General features: G+C 38.2%; 1 protein-coding gene across 1 annotated transcript in view; it reads right to left on the bottom strand.

The window, feature by feature from the left end:
* usp43a (ubiquitin specific peptidase 43a) overlaps nt 1–23,482 on the bottom strand; it is a 165,073-nt gene that overhangs the window by 79,996 nt on the left and 61,595 nt on the right. Inside the window, exons 3-5 of the mRNA XM_057843065.1 lie at nt 19,428–19,516; nt 6,597–6,689; nt 2,284–2,419 (exon numbers count right to left, since the gene is read on the bottom strand). Coding sequence (XP_057699048.1) covers nt 2,284–2,419; nt 6,597–6,689; nt 19,428–19,516 — 318 coding nt within the window. The remainder of the gene's footprint in view (nt 1–2,283; nt 2,420–6,596; nt 6,690–19,427; nt 19,517–23,482) is intronic.

The following is a 23,482-nucleotide window of genomic DNA, read 5'->3' on the forward strand; positions in this document are numbered from 1 at the left end:
AACATTTAGTAATATATTAATTAACATTAGTTCATGCATAACCAGACAGTAACTAATAGTTTGGTAAAATTAAAAAAATATATAGGGCTATATAGGGTTAGGGTTTAGAGTTTGTTAACTTAAGCATTTATAAATTCTCAGTTTAGGGACACATGTGCTACACATTACAATAAGGGTCCAAAAAGCATTCAGTAATGGTTAATTAAGGTTAAGTAATATTTATGAGGTACGTTCACGTGAAATAATACCATACTTAAGGTTAGGTTAACATTAATTTATATATAATATATATATAAATACATTATTGCATTAATAAATAGTTATTAATGTATACTGGTACTAGTAAGTGATTATGTTATTTCAAAATTAGAAACATTGCTGTTTGAGTCCTTGGGTGCTGCTAACCTAACCTTTGCAAGTTTTTAGTTCATTTGTATACTGAATCTGAAAGGAAAATGTGTTTTGTTTTTGGCAAACTTTTTTATGGTGCTAACCTGTTGAAACTACTCACACATGGAAAAATACTATTGTACAACGTTTTAAATGTATTCATTTTGTATATTTCAGTTACCACGATTTGAGAGCTCAATAAATTGAAGAAAAATACGCCTTGTGTTTGGAGTGTTTGTTTTTGGGTTCGCTGGAATAGCGTCACTGACAGACACAGCAACAAACAGGGGAAGGGGTGAGCGTTGCCGCGCCAAGCCACTTATGGTTGCATTTTTGACACATGAAAAATACCGAATACTGTACTACAGTAGGACAGAAAATTTTAGTTTGAATGCCATGGTAATCCGTGAAACCGGTACTCCTGCCCCCCTACCCCCCCTTAAAAGGTTTCTCCTCAGATCTGCACAATTCACGTAGGTCACCCCTTTTGACTTCAAAATGGCGAATTTCGCCAAAAGGTGAAAGATTTTCAGGCCTGAATATGGCGTTTCAGTAGGGCTTGGAACAGATTAGGGAAGGGGTCCCCAACCTTTTTTGCACCACGGAACGGTGTGATTTGGGTCTTTTTTTCATGGACCGGTGTTCTGTCAAATTTTGCACCCTTTTAAAATTTTGCTCCCAAAGCTTTTGTGGCAGTGAAAAAAGCCCTCTTTTATATTCAGCTGGACTCTCAATGTTATCCAACGGTGCTAAAAAACTATTTACATCATAAACATACATGTGCAACACGAAAATGGCGTAAATCAACGCTTAATGACACGACGAAGTCGTTAAGTGAGGGATCTGCGTGCAGTTGTTGTGTGCCGCTAACATAGCAAATGTAAGTAAATATTCCTTTCTTTAAAGAAAGTTTGTAGTGTGTACTTTGGAATCGCTGCATTCGCGGTCATTTTTAACGATATGCGAATGCCAAATTTGTCAGAACACCGGCAATGTGCGGCAGGAGAATACAGCAAATATAATATAACATTTGTTTTTAGCCCAGTCGTGTTAAGTGCAGGGAAAGTACAACTCACCCGCTGAATCAGTGGGAGGCCTGAGCTTGTTTTGTTTGTTTCTGTGCTCTCCTAGCGATGTCAGGATATTCCGAAATGACTTTAATCCAGAACCTCGTCAGAGTTGTTGTCTCAAATGTACGTTTAAGGTTGCCGTAATTTGCGATCTCTATAAGCTGATATTCCTGTTGCACAGACATGCTCAAATCCCTCGGTTTATTTATACAGGTCACGAATCCACTCCTTCGCAGTTTGTGGGTCTTTAGTGATTGGGAAGTAGCATAGATTTTGTTTTCTTTGAGGTTGTAGGCTCATCTTCTGGCTCGTCAGGTTTCCTTTTCCCCGTAAAAAATCTATCCAAAGATGTCTGTTTTTCAGTCATTCAAGTGTGGGAGCTAATTATTTCCGGGAACAAATGTGATGGGCGACGACCTACGTCATACGTTATTATCGAGGCCAAGCGCACACTGATATACAAAACAAGATGCACTGCTAACAGTCCAATCAATGCATTTCTATGACGACCTCCTATCCTGTAGTTGTATTTCTAGAGTAGACAGGGATACTGGTGTGTTAAGCGGCACAGACAAAAGTCAGTCGGCCAGATTGCAGCCGTTAATAAATTATTTATTATTTCTGCGCGGCCCGGTACCAAATGGGCCCCGGTCGTTGGGACCCCTGGATTAGTGCATTCACGCATCTCTACTTTTTATCATGTTACGAGACTACGTCCAAAACCAATTGATGACGTAAGTAGAGGTACCACTGTACCTGGAGCACTTTAGCAACTGAGTGCTTGAAGCCATAACAACGTTCCAGAAATGTTGAAAACAAGCACCTGCTCTGGAGAGATGGCTCCTTCTTCTGCTATCATGGCTCTCAAAATGGAAAGTGAACCAAAGAGAGGCACGGCGAGTCCCACTCGTAGGTACCGCTGACCCTTGGTACTGAACACCAGCGTCACACATATTGGCCTGAAAACAGAAAGATGAATCAAACAATTACCATTAAAGGATAGACTGTTTTGAAAGACACCATTACTATCCTTATGCATATACATAACACATTATTTCTGCAAATAGTGACCTCAAATGCAGCATAGACAGCAGATGGAAACAGATTTTCCCCCGTACAAATTTAGAACATTTAAGCTGATATGACCAACAGTTTTTGGTGGTTCTGGCAACATCCCGAAAGAAGGAGTCAGGACAAATTCCCAAAGGATTAGAAAGTGATGAAACGTGGACCTGCACTTGGAAACGAACTCACTAACTGAGCACGACAGACTCGAGCCGACTGCAGTACAGACAATAAAGAGCACTGCTGAGGACAGAAAGCCTGGGGAAAAAAATTAAGTGGCGCAAGAACGTCAGACTTAGTGCTCAAATATGTGAAAAAAAAAAAAAAATGAGCAAGGCCTTTAGACTTGCATTTTAATGCTGATGGCTTGTGCTTCTCTGTCGTTGGGAGATTAAGAATACAAAATCCCTAATCAGAGACGTTGTCTTCCAAAGAGCATCAGTGTTATCCTCACAGACTTACTGCAACTGTTAACGTCGACATTTATTAATTATCCTATAGTTAATGCTAGAGATGTCCCTGATCTCATCATATGGCATGTTTTCAACATTGTTCTGTGCTGCACAAATGATTTGCAAACAAAATACTGTATTTTTTTTTTTTTTTTTTACCTAGTTTAAACCACTCTCCCCATTAACCCTTTTTATGGCTATTATGTTGTTATAGTTCTGTTTAAATGATTAAAAAATATCATTTAGACATGTTTTTTTATGATTTTTTTTTTTTCTTCAATGCATCAGAACAGATCGGGACACTGAGATATGCATAGTAAATTATTGAACGGACTTCTTTGTGAAATTTTGCAGGTTGCAAACAGGATTAAGTAGAAATTTAGACATTAAATTTGGTGACGATTTATTGAGGTTTCCAGATATTTATGAGCGACTTAAGTTAGGGCTTTTATCTAATGTGAAAATTATCTCCAGTTACTTCTCTCACATCACACTGCTGTCAATTTTGTTGATGAAAGTAGAATTTCAGGGACGGGTCAATTTTTACAGATTGCTCTAAAATGGATTGATAATATTCAGATTTCCTATTATTGTATTGTATTGTATTATTGTATTATTAGTCAATGAAATGTTGTTGCTTGCTTCCAGCTTGTGAATATCAATATAATTTTCCTGAGGAATAAAGTACACAAGACAATTTTTAAATGAATAATATACAATCTTGGTTAAAAAATTTTATGATTTGAAAAGGGAAGCAATATTTTGAGACACTGCTACAAAGAGATGTACTGTAGCATTTATTAGAGAGACATAACCGCCATTTCAGGAAATGTGCAAAATGTGTAGTTATTTCACATACTGAACAAAAATTCATATGACTTTGTGGCCCTGGAAGAAACTTAAAGACATTATAAGAAATGTTAGCATTTTGTTGTTGCACAACAGAGGCATTAAAATTAAACGAATACTAATGACGCCAACATACTAGAAAATTTCAGGAAGAAATGTACTTTTGTAGATTTCAATATGTTTTGATCATATCAAATTGATATATAACAGATTTTAGGTGGGGGGAATAGTTTATTTGTCGTGTCACTGTAGAAAATCCAATTTCACAAGCATGGATAATCTAATTTGTCTGAGTGTGACTTCATATCTAAATGGATTATTCACACATCCGTTCATAGCTCAACTCTTGAATGTGTTCAGAGGGAGGAGAGTATGCGTTGTGGTTGTACTAATGCAGGTTGCTGCCGAATAAGAAAGCAATGCAGGATGACTGTTTCAAGCAATAGGAAATGAAGATGCCATCCAGGAACACACTGTATCATTTTACAGCCCATGAGCTAATATTAGAATTCATCACACCACTTATTAGTTAGCCTTCCTGAACATGGCTGGAATGTTCTCCCTAATATCATCAGTACATCTACATTCTATTTTTTTGTTTGTTTGTTTGTTTGTTTAATTTGTACATATTTAAAGATCATTTGATTCCCCCAAATTTTCTCAAATTCCAATTTCCACACAGCAGTATAGTTTGTTCAGGGTATTTTTTTATTTGTATCAATGGGATTATCAGTAGTATACAGGCATCGGTGTGCTGCTGCTTGACAGATCATGCTGGGTTTTTAGGGACCTCAGACACCAGTACTGCTGCAGCAGGAGTGCAGAATCACATCATCTTATTTGTAAACTAGCTGTGTTTTGTGTAATGAAAGGGACTGCATGTTGTGTGAACACAATTTTGTCTGTACCGGTGTGGTCTGTCGGCAATAGGTATAAAACATGGGCGTATTTATTAAACATGAATGTAGACAATTTTGTAACCTCATGTTAGTCAACTGTATGTATTGTCTATAAACAGCACATAAATGGCAATGACTCAACTTAACAGTTGTATTTTGCCTAAGTAAGTGACAATCCAAATTAGTGCTGGTATTGTTACCAAGAGTCTGAAACTACGATGGTTCATAATTAACGTATATCATCAGGAAAATGTTGAAAAAATATATATATTTGAAGCAAAAAAAAAACAAAAACAAAAAAACAAGTACAGTGGTACTCCTACATATGAAGTTAATTCGTTCCAGGACCTTGTTTGTAAGTCGAGATGGTCATATGTCGAGCAAGATTTTCCCATAAGAATACATTATAATTCCATTAATTCCTTCTACGGCCCAAAAACCTACACCAAATCCCTAATGAATACTGCTGGTACTATTGCAAATAGCAATTACACATTGCAAAATAAATTATGGATAAAAAACAGAATAATGATATCCTAAAAGTAATAATAATAACAATAATACCTATAATAATGTTAACGAATCGGGTTCTAATGTGGCAGATGTGTTTTGTGTGGTGTACCTGAACGCACCGCGTGTCTGACGTACCAGAGACTGAGGGAGGACTTTTTACTTTCACTTTGTTCAGCTGCAGCTTACAGCTGGCATGTGGGTGGGTGGGTGGATGGATGGATGGATGGATGGATGGATGGATGGATGGATGGATGGATGGATGGATGGATGGATGGATGGATGGATGGATGGATGGATGGATGGATGGATGGATGGACCTTAATTTATAAAGACTTGCGAACGGAGGTCGGAAGAGGACTGTTGAGATTGTAGACATTCTACGGCCGTATTGTCAAGCCAGTGCACTGATGCGCACACCATACTCATACATTTCAATGGTGAATCTCACCTTTTCCCTTTTTCACCACCTGCACCAACATTCTTGGAACCCATGTTGATTTCTCTCACAAGAAAATCTGCCGTGCGTCCGTCTTGCGGGAAAACAAAGAAACTGCGGCACTGTCATAAATTGTTGTATTTCGAGCATGTCGTCGGATGTAGAAACAAATGGCGAGTCAAATTTTACGTCGAATGTCGAAAAGTTCATGCGTCAAAGCGATCGTATGTTGAGGTCCACTGTAATATGGATTTTTTTTACCTTCCAAATCATATTGACACTGTAAGTCAGAGGTCCCCAAAACGTCGATTATGATGGACTGGTAGATTTTATAGAAAGTGTCAGTCATTCGAGTCCTTTTTTTTTGGGGGGGGGGGGGGGGGGGGGGGTGCTGGCAAGTCCTCCTACCTTGGTATTGGGATTTGTTTTTTGATTGCATGCAGGTAAACCAGTGAAGCCTTAACAGAGGAACCAATGGTTACACCTATCACCCACCCAACCTGGCTTCCGGCCTTTGATAGACATATATGATGGCAAGAGTGCACGTCTTTACAACACAGGCAGCGCATTGTCTGACATTATTAAACATTGAAAATTTCACATTTCAAATGAACATTACGTTAAACTGTCGCAACCCCAAAAAATCTATCAAATATATGCTATGGTTTCTTAGAAAAATAAATAGATACATAAATAAAAAAAAAAAAAGAAGACACCACAGTTTTATTGTATTATTTAATTCTACACTGTGTAACTATTTCAGATAGCTAAAGGCTTGATTCCATACAAATGGCATTTGAACCTCAACATTATGAACAGCCTGACACAAATAATTGGGATAAAATTGAGTGGCTTCTGCTTTTTAAACAGAGTGAGAAACACAAATATTCTGAAAATGGAAGTGTGTTTTCGTAAAAATTACCTGGTTTGTCGCAGAGGGATGGGCAGGGAGATACATAAAAAGGGGTCGAAAGTGTTGCTCTGCTTAAGGCAATGGGGGCAAGTCAGAGATGACCTGGGGAGAAAACAATAGGTAACATTTGGATTACACACAACAAAGCTTTCACTTTAAACTTTTACTTCAAAGGCTAGGTATATTAAAAATAACAGCTTTGCAGTTTGATGTTTTTGACAAATTTGTTGCCGACATTTGAATAAAAAAACATTCCTTTTCACAAAACGGCATATGTAAAGATGAAGAGATCCCCATCGAGTAATTGTTAACCTCCTTTTTATGCCGTGGCAGAGATGCACAGAAAATAGAGTCCTCTCTTTCGGTAACAGCAATAATACTCACACAAAAATAAATATTGCCACAAGAGAGATGGGCATTTGTCTTAGTGGATGACTCACCCAATGAATAATTGGGTTGCATCATATATTAGAAGTACAACCATTATTTGAGAAAATCTAATAAAACAGACATTTTTTCCCCATAATTCATCAATTTGCAAATTACTGTATTGTACGTTCAGTGCATTTGAGTCCACGGTCACAAGACTCATACCCCATATCATTTAGATCTGGCATAAAAGAGTCCATTAGAGGGTAGAAAATTCTCGCATACACACTGGTGACCCGATGGACCAAGAGATATAAAGTATCAGCACAGACACAAAATCCTCTTAAGTATGGCGTCAGTGTGCAAGATGCAAGTTCACAGTCTGGTAATTTGAATGCAGTGTGATGAAAAGCCTTGAATTAGGCCATCTAGATATTTGCCATTAAGCAAAAAAAAAAAAAAAAAAAAAAAAAGGTGCTGTTTAGATCTTGCGCCAACAAACAAATGAAAGGAACAAAATACACAAAAGGTTATCTCTGGCTGATGAGGGCAGCAGAGATTCCTGAGATCGATAGGGAAACAAAAGGTAGTGAAGAATTAGACAAAGGGAGCGACAGAAAACTGCAGGGGATCTCAGTGGGTAGATTCGTTCAATATGAACACAAGGTCGAGTAAGATACAGTTCAGTTGACAAAAGAGAGCGCAAGTGCAAAAAGGACGTAAAAAAAGAACCAATGGTACCAATGAAGCTTTTTAAATCCATGGGAAGCAAACAGAAAAAAATAACATCATCCAAAATTTATAAGGGAGAGCCACGCTAATCAGTGAGAGTAAACGTAATGAATAAATCAATGCAAGTTGATTTGAAGTCGAAATTACAACTAAAATTTAATTAACAACGTCAAGGTGCCATTCTGAAAATGCTACTGACTTAAATCTAACAGGGCATACTTTTTAATATGGTGATAAGAGACAATAATATGAGGACATATTGTATAAAAGTTCCTAAGTGCGTCAAAAAAGTTTGCTGATGTTTTCCAGTCAATATACTTCAATCAGTAAAGCCCATTTAGTATGAAAGTCTAAACGTCTTTTGTCCAAATCAATGTTTTTATAGGCCAAATCTGTCTCATGCAAAGGATACGTGTAACTAAAATTACCATGACCAGCACAGCCATCTTTGACAGCATCAAATGAGGTCGACCCAGCTTTCATCACATAAGCATTAAAGCAACACTTGGAAGCTTTTCAGTTTTGGACGATTTTAGCGACGCTGGTGGACAAACGCGGTAGTGTTTTGCCTTAAAGTGATCCTCTACCTTAAATACATGTAGGCTCTAATATACCACAATTGTTCTCTTGCACTAAAATTAGGGCTGTCAAACAATTAAAATTTTTAATCGAGTTAATTACAGCTTAAAAATTAAGTAATCGCAATTCAAACCATCTCTAAAATATGCCATATTTTTCTGTAAATTATTGTTGGAATGGAAAGATAAGACGGATATATACATTCAACATACTGTACATAAGTACTGTGTTTGTTTATTATAACAATAAATCCACAAGACGGCATTAACATTAACATTCTTTCTGTGAAAGGGATCCACGGATAGAAAGACTAATTCATAAAAGATAAATGTGAGTACAAGTTATAGTAATTTTGATAGTTTGTATATTGTGACTAAATATTGTCATCTAGTGTATTTTTTTAGCTAAACTTAATGTTTGAATAGCGTATTATTTTGCATAGCTATTTTGATTGGGAATGCCAGGTCTCTTTGCCTTGAGCGCTTTTCTTTTTGTGAACATTATTTTATTTTTGAGAGATAGGAATATTATTTTTGTTGTGCTTTCACTAAATGATATTGTAGCGATTTAAATGTTCTTAACTGCCCAAATGCATGATGGGAATTTGAGCAACCATGAGTCACAGTGGTTGCTGCAAAGGATATATCTTCTCTGCGTTGAGTACAATACATGGTGTTAAGCAAAAGATCATTTCTAGCTATACTTCCATCTGATGCTTGCCACAATAGTTAAACAATTGTGGAAGAGATGCTACTGCGTAACCCATTAAATAGTGCGGCTCCAATAAATGTTTGCGTTACCAATTCATCCTGCTTGGAAATTGGTAGTGCAATGGACACAGTTGGACCGGGGAATCGTGTTGGCTCGTTGTCGTCAAATGGCTCAGTTCGTCCGATTACCTTCTGAGAAAGACGGCGGCGAACATATAAAGACCGAGAGGCGTTAGATGGCTTTTTGTGAATACTTTTATTGACAAAACAAAAGCATGTGGGTAACGCAGTCGGGCCTGCGCTAACTGCACACTTTCTCTACTCTCCCGCTCCCTCTCTCGCTCGACCACTTTCTTCCTCACTACTCAATCTAACAATGCCGGTCACATTGAAAATAACAGCGGCCCCCTTGGCGGGTGCCATACCACCTGCATCCACTCCACTTGCTTGTCTCTGCCCTTAGCTCTCGATATACTTCAAATGGCGCCATTGTAGTCTGTTCGCGGCAATGCTTGAGTGGGTCACTCTGCGCATGCGTTAATTGCGTTAAATATTTTAACGTGATTAATTTAAAAAATTAATTACCGCCCGTTAACGCGTTAATTTTGACAGCCCTAACTAAAATATATTGTTAGAAACACATAAAATGTTAAATCAATGGCAATATATTATAATATTTAGAACACATTTTAACTGATACTTGGCGCCATGTTTTGCGGGCTCGCAGTGATGACGTAAAGGGGATCTTTCCAAATGTGTAGCGTATACAACAATCGCGTATTGCTGCCTAAACTCGCGATGTAAAATGCCACGATGTGCTGCTTTTGAATGCAATTTCCAGTCAAATTGAAACAAGGGGAGTGACATGAGTGGTCAAGGTGGAATTTTTTTTTTTTTTGTGAATAAATGTGCATAAGTGGAAGCTTCTCCCCCTTTTGGTCCCTGTATGCACGTATCCTACCTACCACGCGTTACAACTGGCGCACGAACATTTTATTTATTTATTTTCTGGATTCGACGGTCCCACAGCAGCTTTTCGGATCTGTCTATTTTGTGGATTTGACATGGATTACACTCGATTCCAGGATTTGTTCCCGTCAGATGACTAATTTAATGAGGACAGTTGGCACACGACAGCTCTGGATGCTAAAAATCTACATAATTATACTGGGATAAGTTTGAAAACGCAATAGCTTACCTTGAGGAACATGAACCGGTGTTCTCACCAGCATACACTCTCTAGCTCCATTGTCAGTGAGACGCACTTGCCGCGAGTAGATCACCAGTTTTTCCCAACTCGTCTTATCAGGTACTGTATTTCCTGCTCTCATTTAGCCTTTGCTGCTCGTCTTGTGAACGACCGACAGTGCTGTCCTGCTCTTCACTTTTCCGTTCTGGTTGAAATTGGAAGGGCAGAACCGACGACATTTTGGGGTAGCTAAGATTGACACGCTGAAAGTTCGTCAACGGGCCAAGTGACGTCACGCCCTGCGACATAACAAGAATGGCGTCCTATCACTTAAAATAATTTTATAAACTTTGTTGAAACAAAAACATTAAGAGGGGTTTTAATATCAAATTATTATAACTCATACCAACATTTATCTTTTATGAATTACTTGTCTTAAAGATCGAGGATCACTTTAAGGAAGACTGCGTTTCCCATGAGGACCAGCGCACACCCGCGCAGTGTAGTAAAATCATCAGTCAATAAAAAAATCAATCTCCCGGTCGCCTGCAGATGGATTAAACCAGGTGTCCCCAACTGCCAGGCCGCAAACCGGTACCGGTCCGTGGCACATTTGTTACCGGTCCGCAAAATAAATAATAATTTATTAACGACTGCATAATGGCCAAATTAACTTTGGCCCGTGCCCCTTAACACACCAGTATCCCTGTCTACTCTAGATATCATACTACAGGATGGAATGTCGTCATAGAAATCCATTGATTGAACTGCTAGCAGTACATCTTGTTTTGTATATCTATGTGTGCTTGTCTTTAATAATAATGTCTGACGTAGGGCGGGCGAATCACACTTGTTACCGGAAATAATTACCCCTGCACTAGAATGACTGAAAAACAGACGTCTTTGGACAGATTTTTTAGGGGAAAAGGGCACCTGACGAGCCAGAAGATGAGCGTACAACCTCGAAGAAAACAAAATCTACACTACTTCCCAATCACTAAAGACCCGCGAAGGAGTGAATTCGTGACCCGTTTGTGAATAAACCGAGTGATTCGAGCATGTCTGTGCAACAGGAGGATCAATTTGTAGAGATCATAAATGGCGGCAACCTTAAACGTACATTTGAGATAACAGCTCTACCGAAGTTCTGGATTCAAGTCATTCTGGAATATCCTGACATCGCTAGAAGAGCACTGAAAACTGTGCTACCGAACATCATATCTTTGCGAAGCGGGCTTCTCTCTCTCTCCCATCACACATCGATGAGACCATCTTGTCTCAACAAAACAAGCTCAGGCCTCCCACTAATTTAGCGGGTGAGTTATATTTTCCCTGCACTCAACATGACGGCGCTAAAAACAAATGTTATTTTATATTTGCTGTATTTTTCTGCCGCACATTGCCGGTGTTCTGACAAATTTTGCATGCGCGTAATGTTAAAAATCGCCGTGAATGCAGCAATTCCAAAGTAAACACTGCAAATTTTCTTTAAAATGGGGAATATTAACTTAGGTTTGCCATGTTAGCTGCACACAACAACTGCATGCAGCTCTCTCACTTAACGACTTCGCCGTGTCGTTAAGCATTAATTTACGCCAGTTTCGTGTTGCACATTTATGTTTATGAGGTAAATAGTTTTTTAGCACCCGTTGGATAACATTGAGAGTCCAACTGAATATAAAAGAGGGCTTTTTCACCGCCACAAAATCTTTGGGAGAAAAATTTTATAAGGGTGCAAAATTTGACAGAACACCGGTCCATAAAAAAAAAAAAAAAACAACTCACACCGGTCCGTGGTACAAAAAAGGTTGGGGACCCCTGGATTAAAGAACATTTCTGTTTCCAGCGGCTGTGTGAAGGATGAATAGTAATAAGGTAATGAATCCAGTTTTTGCTAAATAATAGCATATGACAGTTAGCAACCATGTGGCTAACCCCACCACCCCACACGTCACGCCAGCGACGGCTGGGCCAATGTTTATTCTGTATATCCCGGTAGCCTCTCTTTTTTTCTTCCTCAGACATAACTTTTGTTTCTTTTGTTGATCTGCCAACTTTGCAGAATTTGCGCGAAAGCGTTTACATCGACTTTCGCCTTTACAATGAATGGGGAAAAGTGGGAGTGACGTATGCCTTAAAGCAGTCAGCACATTTGTAGTTTTTTTGTGAGGCAGGGTTCCTGCCACCCTCCTCTAAGTTAGTTAGTGCCGGTGAAAGCGATACAGATCGCCTCAAGATATAAAAGAGGTGTCATTCAACTAGTTGTCAGTCGACATATTACCACAAATGTTATGAAAATATTTTATAAAGGTTGAAAAGTTACCTAATATTTCTTTAAATGTTAAAAAAAAATCTGATGGCATGCAGCCCCTTATTATTGACTTTGCTAGTTATTATATTTTTTTGAAAATGTAACACGCAAAACACTTAGCAACTTTTTCTCATATGATTATAGAGACTTGAGAGAATTAGATGCTACCGCTCAAAGGCTCCAGTCCAAATGAATTCCGGTAATGTGAAGTCACCACTGACTGGATAATTTAACCACATCACCCACCTTCAAAGCAATCTATAGAGACACCCATAAAGATTCTACTCTATATATAGTAAATTGTAAACTCTATAAATAGTAAATTGAGCAGCCAAATTACCTTATTGTAAATTACTGTAGTAGCTCCAAATAGACTCATGACAAAATCTAATTACCCCTAGATTCTGGCCAAACTTTACCAAACTGGCATTGACAAGGGCAAAGAAACTCTTAATGTGGATTGTTATTATGAAAGAGTCGCCCTGTCAAAATTGTAAATAAAATATGTTAGTTGGTTATGTAATTTTACACTTGATGGGCTAGGACTATGGCCTGATCGGCATTTGTGTACCAGTAATCAAAATCTACATTTAATACCAGATGTTCTGGGCTGTTTTGTTCCATCCAGCAAAGGGTGTTTTCAGTCTGCTCAGTGAACAACGAATTTAGGACATTCTGGGTCTTCCGTAGAGAATTGTGCTGTTTTGTGTCAGGGAGTCATCGGTTACAGAAATAGTTGAAATGACTCAAAAGGTTCTGCATCAAGCATGTGTTTAATGTTTCTGCTTTAATTTAACATGATTCTGCTGAACCACAATTAAAAAGAAATGTGGGTTTTTCTGTCCTGAACAGAGCTTTGTCAGCATTTTGTCCCTGCGCGTATTGTTGTTCAAATGCGTTGCATGCGCCCAGTAAGAAACCTTTTGATTTACAATTATTTTTCTTATTCGCTCTTTCACTCAAGTTATCCAGTATCCATACTACCCAGAATTAAATATATATATATATATATTAGAGATGCACGATAATATCGTTCACCGATAATTATCGGCCGATAATGGCAATTATGACGTCACACAGATAATCCAGATAAAACCAAATTCAACCGATAATGCAATCCGATAATTATATACTTTGAAATATTTTAATTGATTCTAACATAAACTCTTTTGAGTTAAATGTAATTCCTACTTTGGCCTGCGGATGGCGCATGTTGCGTTCTGACGGCGAAGAGTGGAGGCGCCACAGAGGAAGAAATTACTTTTCCTTTGCTGTGGAGTAAAAACAGCTTGTAGCTCAACTCATGTCCTCTACTCTGTCATCACAGGTTGGTTAAAACTCTGCATCCATCTGTTTAGCATATATTATTAATGTTAGAAAGGGTTTGGGATAATAATATACGGTGTGAAAAGCAAAAAAAACGATGTTTGTTGAGCGTTTTGGAGTCAAACGGGATGGTGTTGTATGCTAACCTGCGGAGCTAACGGCCTAGCGTAGGAAGATGATGATGTAGCATACCCTAGCGGAAACCAGTCGGTACATGTTAAAAATGGTTGTTACATACAGATGTATTAAGAATATCCATTCTCCAATGTATAAATATGCTTCATATGTTGAATTTAAAAGCAAGGTACACATTTTATTGTGTATTTATATATTTTAAAAATGTGTATGCTAATGGTTGAAATTTTTAATGGCCATTTGGACTTTTTGGACTTTTGGAGGCCATTTCTTTTGTTAACTTCTGTTGTGTACATATATGTTTGTAAAAGAAATTACTTTTCCTTTGCTGTGGAGTAAAAACAGCTTGTAGCTCAACTCATGTCCTCTACTCTGTCATCACAGTCACACTACAAGTCCAATTGGTTCATCTAATTTGCCCCTCTGAACCCCAGAGGAGCAACAATTTGATTTAGCCTCCAAATGTGCGCAATCAACAGTTTTGTCCAATTCTGCTAGTTTTAAGTAGATGTTTTTGCAGTGTAGTAATGTGATATATGTTAGGGATGGCTTAGTTTTAAGGCATTTTTGTGCAACTTGGGTGTTTACTCTCGAAGTAATTGTTGCCAAAAGCTTACCATTACACAATGTCATTGCCATTGTTTAGATGTTGGAATTTACTACTTGTTCACATTTGATGTGGAAAAATAGCACTAAATTACATTTTTGCACAGTAACATTTGATCTTTGTATACTTTAAAATTTTAATTATATATTTGAATAAAATTATCAGCGTGACATTATCGGTTATCGGGTGGAAGGGGCAGGAAATTATCGGTTATCGATATCGGTTGAAAAATGTATTATCGTGCATCACTAATATATATATATATTTAGCCCCATCTTGACCCTGGTAACACATTACGATATTTTGGGTCATTAAGTCAGTGTTGTTGTTTTGTTGAAATTGTGTTTAACCACATGAATTTATGGGCTGCTGAAATGTAAAAAAAAAAATATATATATAATAATAATAATAATAATAATAATACATAAAGTCCCTGGGTTACGCCGGACCTGACTTTACAATGCCTAAGTCTCATTGTTGTTGTTTTTTTTATTTATTTATTTTTTTTATGTTGACTTTTGTTTTGTGATGCATGCTTTGGTACAGGAAGCGTAGAACAGGAAGCGAGCGCATGTACAGATGAGCCCACCCACTCCACATACGGCATACCCCAACATGAGGAAGCAGCTGAGTGATGAGCTGACAGCCTGCGCGCACATTTGTTGCTTGTGAAGCATCCAGAGGTGATGGCTGTAAATAACCCGTTTTGTACTGTTTATTGTGAGCTTTCAATTGTGGTCGAATACTTGGGGCGAGTTTATGCGATTGTTTTTGCTGATGTGCGGGATCTAACATGCTATCAAACACACATGATACATGCTAATCGTTTGTTATTACTGTATCAGCAGCTACTTGTAAACGCAAATTTTAATTGCTGTTATTGAAGATGAGACTGATTTAATCTCATTTTATTTTAGTTTAATTCAGCAAGTGTTGATGTCATGAGCAGCTGAATAGTCACCAAACCACACGGACGTCTGACATCCTCATTTCGGGGCTTAGCTCACTGTTTGGCTCGGACTTAGCTCTAACGTCTTGGCGAGGACAGTAAAATGATGTATAATGCATCTATTTAGATAGTTCCTTTTTTCAATATATTAAAAGAGTGTTCTGAGGTATTTAAAGGGTAAATTCCAATTTAGGCGGAAATCAGAAAAAGCCAATCCCATTCTGATACGTATGCTGTTTTAACAATAAACAGAGTTGATTTGTTTTCACCAATTTCTGACAATTATTTACTGCCGCTTTATTTAATGAAAACGTGAGAATAGAATAGAATAGAAGAGAATAGAATAGAATAGAATAGAATAGAATAGAACAGAATAATTCGACCTTGGGGATGTTTTTTGTGACACTTACAAGCTCATCTGTCATACATGTTATATAAACTTGTTTGGAGCTCAATGGCGTCTTAGTGCCGACAGGCCATTAAAAATAGACACAACAAAGTCAGACTGACAGGCAGAGAGGTAACGAGGCTCTGACAAAGATGCATTCAAACACAACCGTGGCAACACGAGTGACGCGAGCACCACTTCCCACGTTGGCAGCCCAATGCACAAGGCAACATAGGCTCTAATCGCAAACATTTATTCAGATCAGAGAACTCCACCGACTCCCTCAGAGGAGCATCTGCGGAAGAACTGAAAGAAACTGGGGGAAGGAAGACAAGAGGGAGACCATCGGAACAAGAAGGAAGAGGCTTGATGTGTGTGTGCAAAGATTTTTCTAAGCAAAGATGAATTAACATCTGCTGCAGCCTTGCTTTCCCCCAAAGTAAGTCCCTGTAACTGACACTTCAAATAACAGATCAATTTTGTTTTTAATAATTGGTCCTAGTAATCCAGTGTTTATCACTAAATAGGTAGTGGTCTAGCAACAGAGACACCCAAGCAAACGAGCTAGTCCCAGACAATGGCGCCACCACGGGGTGTCCAGGGGTAGCCACGGCCCCACTTTGTAAATTTGTTGGCCACCCCACTCACCAGTAAAACGTTAAATTGTGGCAGCATGACTACTACTGGTATCGTACTCCTACTAGGCTACTACAAAGACAGCATTGTATTTCACCTACAGTGTGTGTTGGGAGTTTTTGGATTAGAAATAAAAGCGCCAATGTATTATAATGCAAATCCTCGCAGCTAGACGGCACAATGACACACACATTTGAAAACGAAAACCTCAAATGTGCCTCAGTTTAACAACCACTTTTCGCAACACTCAAATAAATTGTATGCGAAAATCCAGCAGCGCTCTGCACGGCCACAGCTCAACAGCAAAAACAAACAATAATATGGCTACAAAGCAAACGACTTGAAGTTCTCCACAGTCTAAATCCTCGCTGGGCACTGATATAACCTATCATAATCATCTTTATTTTGGACCTGGAATTAAATTTTAGAAAATTTCATTTTTATCCCATGTGAATACCTCCTTTGTCAACAGTTAACGTTTCCGTTCCAATATAGCGCCTTATCCAACGTGACCTGGTAGCAAGTAAGGTGTCAGGTGGTGGTTTTTTTCCAACATATATATTTATTCTTTAATTAAAGTAAATACGCTATTGCTTCAATATATTTTATTTATTGATTTATTTATAAAAAAAAAAAAATCTACAAAAACACTTTTTTTTCTGACTTTGTGAATCTGCCAATACCATGTCCTGATCAGATATCGAAAAAAAAGTTTTTTTTCATGCTTTAATGTTCACGCTGCTGAGAACAGCTTTTCACTTACACAAGGAATGAGTTGCCACAGCACACTTCAGACTGTGTACCAAGCTTAACGATGATTAAGACATTTGTGCCTTTGATCGTAGAGCTACTGAGGCGTCTCTGGCCACATCAAAGCTGCAAACCTGTCAATTATGTTTTACTTTCAGTACCAAACGCCAGCTGCATTGGTAACCATGAAAAATAGTTTGGAGGGAGTGTGAGAGATTGTACGAGCATGAAGCAGAAAAAGATAAATTATTTTTTTTTAATTAAAAACCCGATCCTTCTCACCTGATTCCGATCATCTGAAAAATGGTGCGATCTGCCTGATTCCTGATCACGTGATCGGATCGGGACATCTTTAATGAATACGATATGGTCATTGTCAAAGTCTTCCCAAACACAGCCATTTAAGTCATCTGGTGAAAATTCTTAGTTTTAATATCGCAATATATTGCAAAAGCCCAAAAAGTCGCAATGTCAGTTTTTTCCAATTCCGTTCAGCCCTAGATCCGATGTACCGTATTAGCCCGAATATAAGACGGCCCTGATTATAAGACGACCCCCTCTTTTTCAAGACTCAAGTTTGGAAAAAAAGACTTTTTGAACACCAAATTAATTTTTATACAGAAAATAATTACAGTACATCTGAAACAAATGATTATAACAATATACTTGAGAGAAAAAGCATGTTATTTTGCCTCATTCAAATCTTAATATCTGAACATTTAAATATGTAAACTAAAGTGCAATCACATTCGTAAATGAATGGCTTCTGGTTTTTGAAATGTAAATAAACCAATCTATTGTGATAAAACAACAAAATTGCAATAACTGCATTAACAATCAAAGTTAAGTCTAACTGTAACTGTAGTCTTGAAACAAATCTGAATAAGGAAAAACATTGCAATAAAATAATGCAAACTGGTTGAACTTGAGATTAGGTGAGATCTGTCATGACAGAACATCGCTTCAACTATATCTGGCGCCATCTAGCGTCGTGAATGGGTATAACGTCTAGACCACTAGTCTTATATCCGGGCCAATAAGGTATATACAATTATTAAGCTATATCCCATGGGTCTTGAAAACTCAAAGTACTTTGAAATGGATAGGAGTTGGATGCTGAGAAAATGGCTACTAGTGACGTGTTCCAAGAAACCTTCTCTGTCAATTAGACAGTGGAAAAAATATTCTTTTTTTTTTTCATCAGTCCAATGTAGTGAGTCTTGCAGTTACACGATAAGCTTGTTAGCTGTGACACTACAGCAGATAATCAGTAATAGACTGTCCAGTTTATAGAGCACCAACTCACCAGTGCTGTGGACTTAACAAGAGCTGTCAATCAAACAAGTTATTACAAACAGACTGTGTGACGGTTTCTCCTTTCATCACCCTTCTATCTGATGATTGAACACTTACAAGGTATTGGATATATTTAGAAGGATCCCCTCGCCCTGAATCAAATGTGATGTCTAAATGTACATGCCTGTCTATTCATACTTCGGGTGTATGGTTTTACCTCCAATAGAGGGCAGTCAAAACTTTACTTGGCACACATATCAAGAATATGAACACTAAATCAATGTTGCTAATTCTGAAACAAAGCTAATATGCAGACTGTAGTGTCTTGGAGGTGTGTGCCTCTGAAGAAAAAAAAGTGACTTGGTGGAGTGGAGTGTGATTTCTGTGTGTGCTTTTAGCTAATAGTTGTTTCCATGTCTTTGTGCTCATAAGGCAATATTTCGTGTGTAAGAAAAGCTTCAATGAGTAGAGCCTCAAAGGCATTTACGCATATATTTGGATGCGCTTAGTCACAACGCGTGGTGAAGAAGTTAGTTAATTTATGTGAATTCTCCTGTACTAAGTTGGCAAACCTAAAACGAAAAACCAAAATCTTACAAAAAATAGGATAATTTAGAAAAATACGCCACAAGCATTAAACAAAATTTGAACATGTCAAGTGATTCTTCCTTGGCTCTCAGCTTAACATCAGACAACGTGTTTGTTATTCAACTTAAGTGCACAGTTTGATTTAATACTACTCAATTTCTCTATATGTTGACATTAGTTTTGATATAAGAGAGGTTGTAAATGCTCTACAGTACATTTGAAAGTTTAAATGCATAACTCAGTTGCACATAGAGATGTTGCATGAATGTTCTCACCTGTACTGAGCCTGAAAGTGTTCTTGGACAAAACTGTTACGGCCTCTGGGCTGCTGCTTGTTGGACAGGTCCTCCAATGAGCTGGGTCCCTGGAGACACAGGTCAACTGACTATTAGACCTCAAGATTCAGCCAGCATTTTCAGGAAACCAAACCTTTTATGTCAATGTATGGAATCGACTTCACGCACGACTTCCGGCAAGCTCACGAGACCTCAATTCAGACTGCATCAATTAACTCAAGATGAAATCATAGAAATATTTTGGATCATCGTAACCTGAATTATTAAGTTTGTCATTTCAAAACCTTAAAAGGTCCTGTGAAATGAAAGTACAGTAAACATTGAAAGTCAAAATGTTACACGTTTTTTTTTTAATTAACAAATAAAAACTATTTTCACCCCAAAAAATCTGAACTGACATTTTGTTTTTAAATATCCATCAAGATGGAAGACCTCCAACAGGTAGAATTAAAAGAAAGTGGATGTGAGAGCTGGCTGATATGAAAGACATGGGTTACTCCAGAAACACAAGTTGTAGGCAAAAATACCCAACCTGCTCGTGCACAAACTGGCTGATGTCACGCCATGTGTCACCTTTTATTTAGGTCAATGCTTTTCTGAAATTTTCAATCTTTTAGGTGTGGAAGCCTACTAGTTTTTGAAAGTGTCTTTTCGAATGAGATATTTTGGGGATGAGTCATACATGTTAGTAGATAAGTTAGTCGTGTGAGTACTGCTGGATTCTTTCAGTTTCTATGTTAACCAGGTAACATAGCAATGTAGAGGATAGCCGAGGTGTTGGCAATGGCGCTTAATAAGGTGCAAGGTCCCTGCAATGAAGGTCAGTTACCCTGGCACACAAAATATTGCATACTAGCTATTAGAATAACACAAAAGAAAACTAACGTCGACTCACAAAAAGACCAGGTAGGCCCCGAGGAATCATTTAATTTTGCTAGCTTTAAGCATCACGTTTTGCCCAGACTACTTTTAATGCGGTACAACGCGCTGACATCACGTGCGTATCGGAAGAAAACAGCGGCGATGGATATATTTGATTTCAACTATGCATGGATATAGTGATAACGACGAAGAAGCCAACGAAAGCCAGGATAAATGCACCAAGAAAAGGCAGAAAATGTCAAAAGTATGGGAGCATTTCAAACTGGAGATCAAGGCGAACACTGTTTAATGCATTCACTGTCATATAGCGCTTGCATAACAATAGCCTTGCCCGACCATGGCCCCGCCGACGCTTCCGCAGCCTCGGCTGGACCCCGCGACCGATGACCGCCCCCGAAAACCCGAATCGGGCACCATCGGCTCGCCTAATGTTCGATAGCTGCAGCCCTAAAAATGACCTCACAAGACCTCAATTCAGACAGCATCAATGAACTCAAGATGAAATAATGGAAACATTTTGAATCATGATTATCGTGACCTCAATTATTAAGTTTGTCATTTCGAAACCTTAAAGGTCCTGTGACTTTAAAGTACATTAAAAATTAAAAGTCAAAATGTTCCACGTTTTTCTATTAGCCAATAAGAACTATTTTCACCCGAAAAAATCTGAACTGACATTTTGTTTTTGAATATCCATCAAGATGGAAGACTTCCAACAGGCAGAATTAAAAGAAAGTGGATGTGAGAGCTGGCAAAAATACCCAACCTGCTCGTGCACAAACTGGCTGATGTCACGCCATGTGTCACCTTTTATTTAGGTCAATGCTTTTCTGAAGTTTTTCAATCTTTTAGGTGTGGAAGCCTATTTTAAAGTGTCTTCTTGAATGAGATATTTTGGGGATGAGTCATACATGTTAGTAGATAAGCTAGTTGTATGAGTACTGCTGGATTCTTTCAGTTTTTATGTTAACCAGGTAACATAGCAATGTAGAGGATAGCCTAGGTGTCGGCAATGGCGCTTAATAAAGTGCCACCATTTGCAATGAAGGTCAGTTACCGAAGCACACTAAATACTGTATACTAGCTATTAGAAAAGACCAAAAGAAAACTAATGTCGTCCCACAAAAAGACCAGGGAGAAGAGTACATTTGAGCAACGTACGTCCCAGGGGCCAAAGACAGCTCACTCCAGAATTAAACTGAGTATTGACTATTATTACTATCAAGACTCCTGTAATTTTTGTTGTCTTAATTTAGCATGGTTTTTTGCCATGAAATTGTTTTTTTTTTTAATATTCATTAAGACAATGAGCATATTAGCAAAAGGATGTTGGATACATATGCCAGGCAGGAGGTCTAGAGGATGACCAAAGAGGAGGTTGAAGGATGTAGTTAAATAGGACATTACGGTAGTTGGTGTGAGAGCAGGGGATGCAGAGGACAGGGTTAGTAGGAGACAACTGATTCGCCGCGGCAACCACTGAAGCGAGAAGCCGGAAGGAAAAGAAGAAGAAGCAGCTAATGAAACAGTTGGTTTACTTATCCACTGTAAGCAAAATAAATTCAAAATACAACATTTATTCATTATTAATTTCAATGAATATTTTAATTAATCAATTATGATTTCCCCAATTACAAATGCAGATAAAATTTAGTAAGTGAAGCTTCCGCTGAGCAGTATGAGGAATGCAGAAATAATTTTGCAATTAGAGGTTGCATGACGTCACTTATATTTGCTATAAACTGAAATTTGAGTTTAAAAAATACAACTGCCGTTTACTGTTATTAGTAACGCAGATACTAAAGGAATGGTTCAAATCTCGTCTCAGTTAGTTCTGTCTCACTGTACTTCATTTTAGCGATAGCTCACGTCCCTCTCTATTTCTCCTCCAGTTGGCATTCCGCACTGATGGAATGATGGAAAGCTTCATCCTTATGGTTTTAACATCCAAAATGATAGAAGTGCTTTTGCGCTGATATTCTCTTCTAAATAAATAATATCATGGAAGTAGAGTACTGGTACTATAAATGGTTTAGTATGACATGAGAACTGACTTCGGTGCAGGTAACGGGGGCTCAAGTCACAATCTAATGTTAATGGTTGCCTATGTCAATATAATTATTGACAAGCGATCAGTCCAGGGTGTAGACTACTAGGATTGTCCCCAAAAATGGACCTCAAAATTAAGTTGGCAATGCCGATAGCCAAGAGGCTTTTTCGTTTGCATGTAAGTGAATAATTTCTTCCAAAAAAAAAAAAGAAAAAATTGCAGTGCATCACTGATGACGTTTAATATTTACATTGAGTAAAAAGTTTTAATGAAGAGGTCTTCAATTCCCAACAGTACATTCGAACACATTACATGAAAGACTGTCCATCCATTTATTCAATTCTGCTATGATCCACACATACATCCACTGACATCAAAAAAGAAATGAAAGCATTGACTTGTCTGTCTTGACTAGAGACTCGGAAAGCGCTGGCAGAGTGATAGCTGGCCTCAGGGGATGTCGGCACTCTTTTCCCCAACACAAGACATATGTTCTTTTAAATCCCAACTGATTTCCTGTGGCACGCGTTCATATGGGATACTACTAAGCGTGTCTCTGAAGCTTGTTGGTGAGCGCGTGGGAGTTTAGCAACCAATCTGGTTGCATATTTGAAGGTGTCTATATGTGGCACAACAAATATATGATGCATACTAGCCTGGAAATAGACCAAAACGAAGTCCTCCAAAAACAACAGTTGTAGTCAAATCGACTTTTCAAGATGACATTGCTTTGATTGACAACATTTTTAGACAGTTTTTTTTTCTTTTTCTCAAGCCACTGCACTTTTTCATTCAGGCGCATCCCTAAAGAGAGGTGCTTCTCACACTCTTTCCCAGTGCAGTCTACCTTTTTAATTTTGCATCTACCTGCACCATGCATGTCACTATTTCGTCAAGGAACGTCAAAGGAATTCTTCTTCAACTGGATCCATTAGTATATTCATCATTTTTGAGAACAAAAAGAGACTCAGGGCTGATCCCTGGTGCGTTTCTACCTCTGCCCTAAACTCATCTGACACACTCACAGGACATGAGACAGGACACACACACTGTCCTATATCCTGTATTACCACAAATTAAGACTTACATCACTGACTCAATG

Source organism: Corythoichthys intestinalis, chromosome 8 (genome assembly GCF_030265065.1).
Source record: "Corythoichthys intestinalis isolate RoL2023-P3 chromosome 8, ASM3026506v1, whole genome shotgun sequence".
Classification (NCBI taxonomy): domain Eukaryota; kingdom Metazoa; phylum Chordata; class Actinopteri; order Syngnathiformes; family Syngnathidae; genus Corythoichthys; species Corythoichthys intestinalis.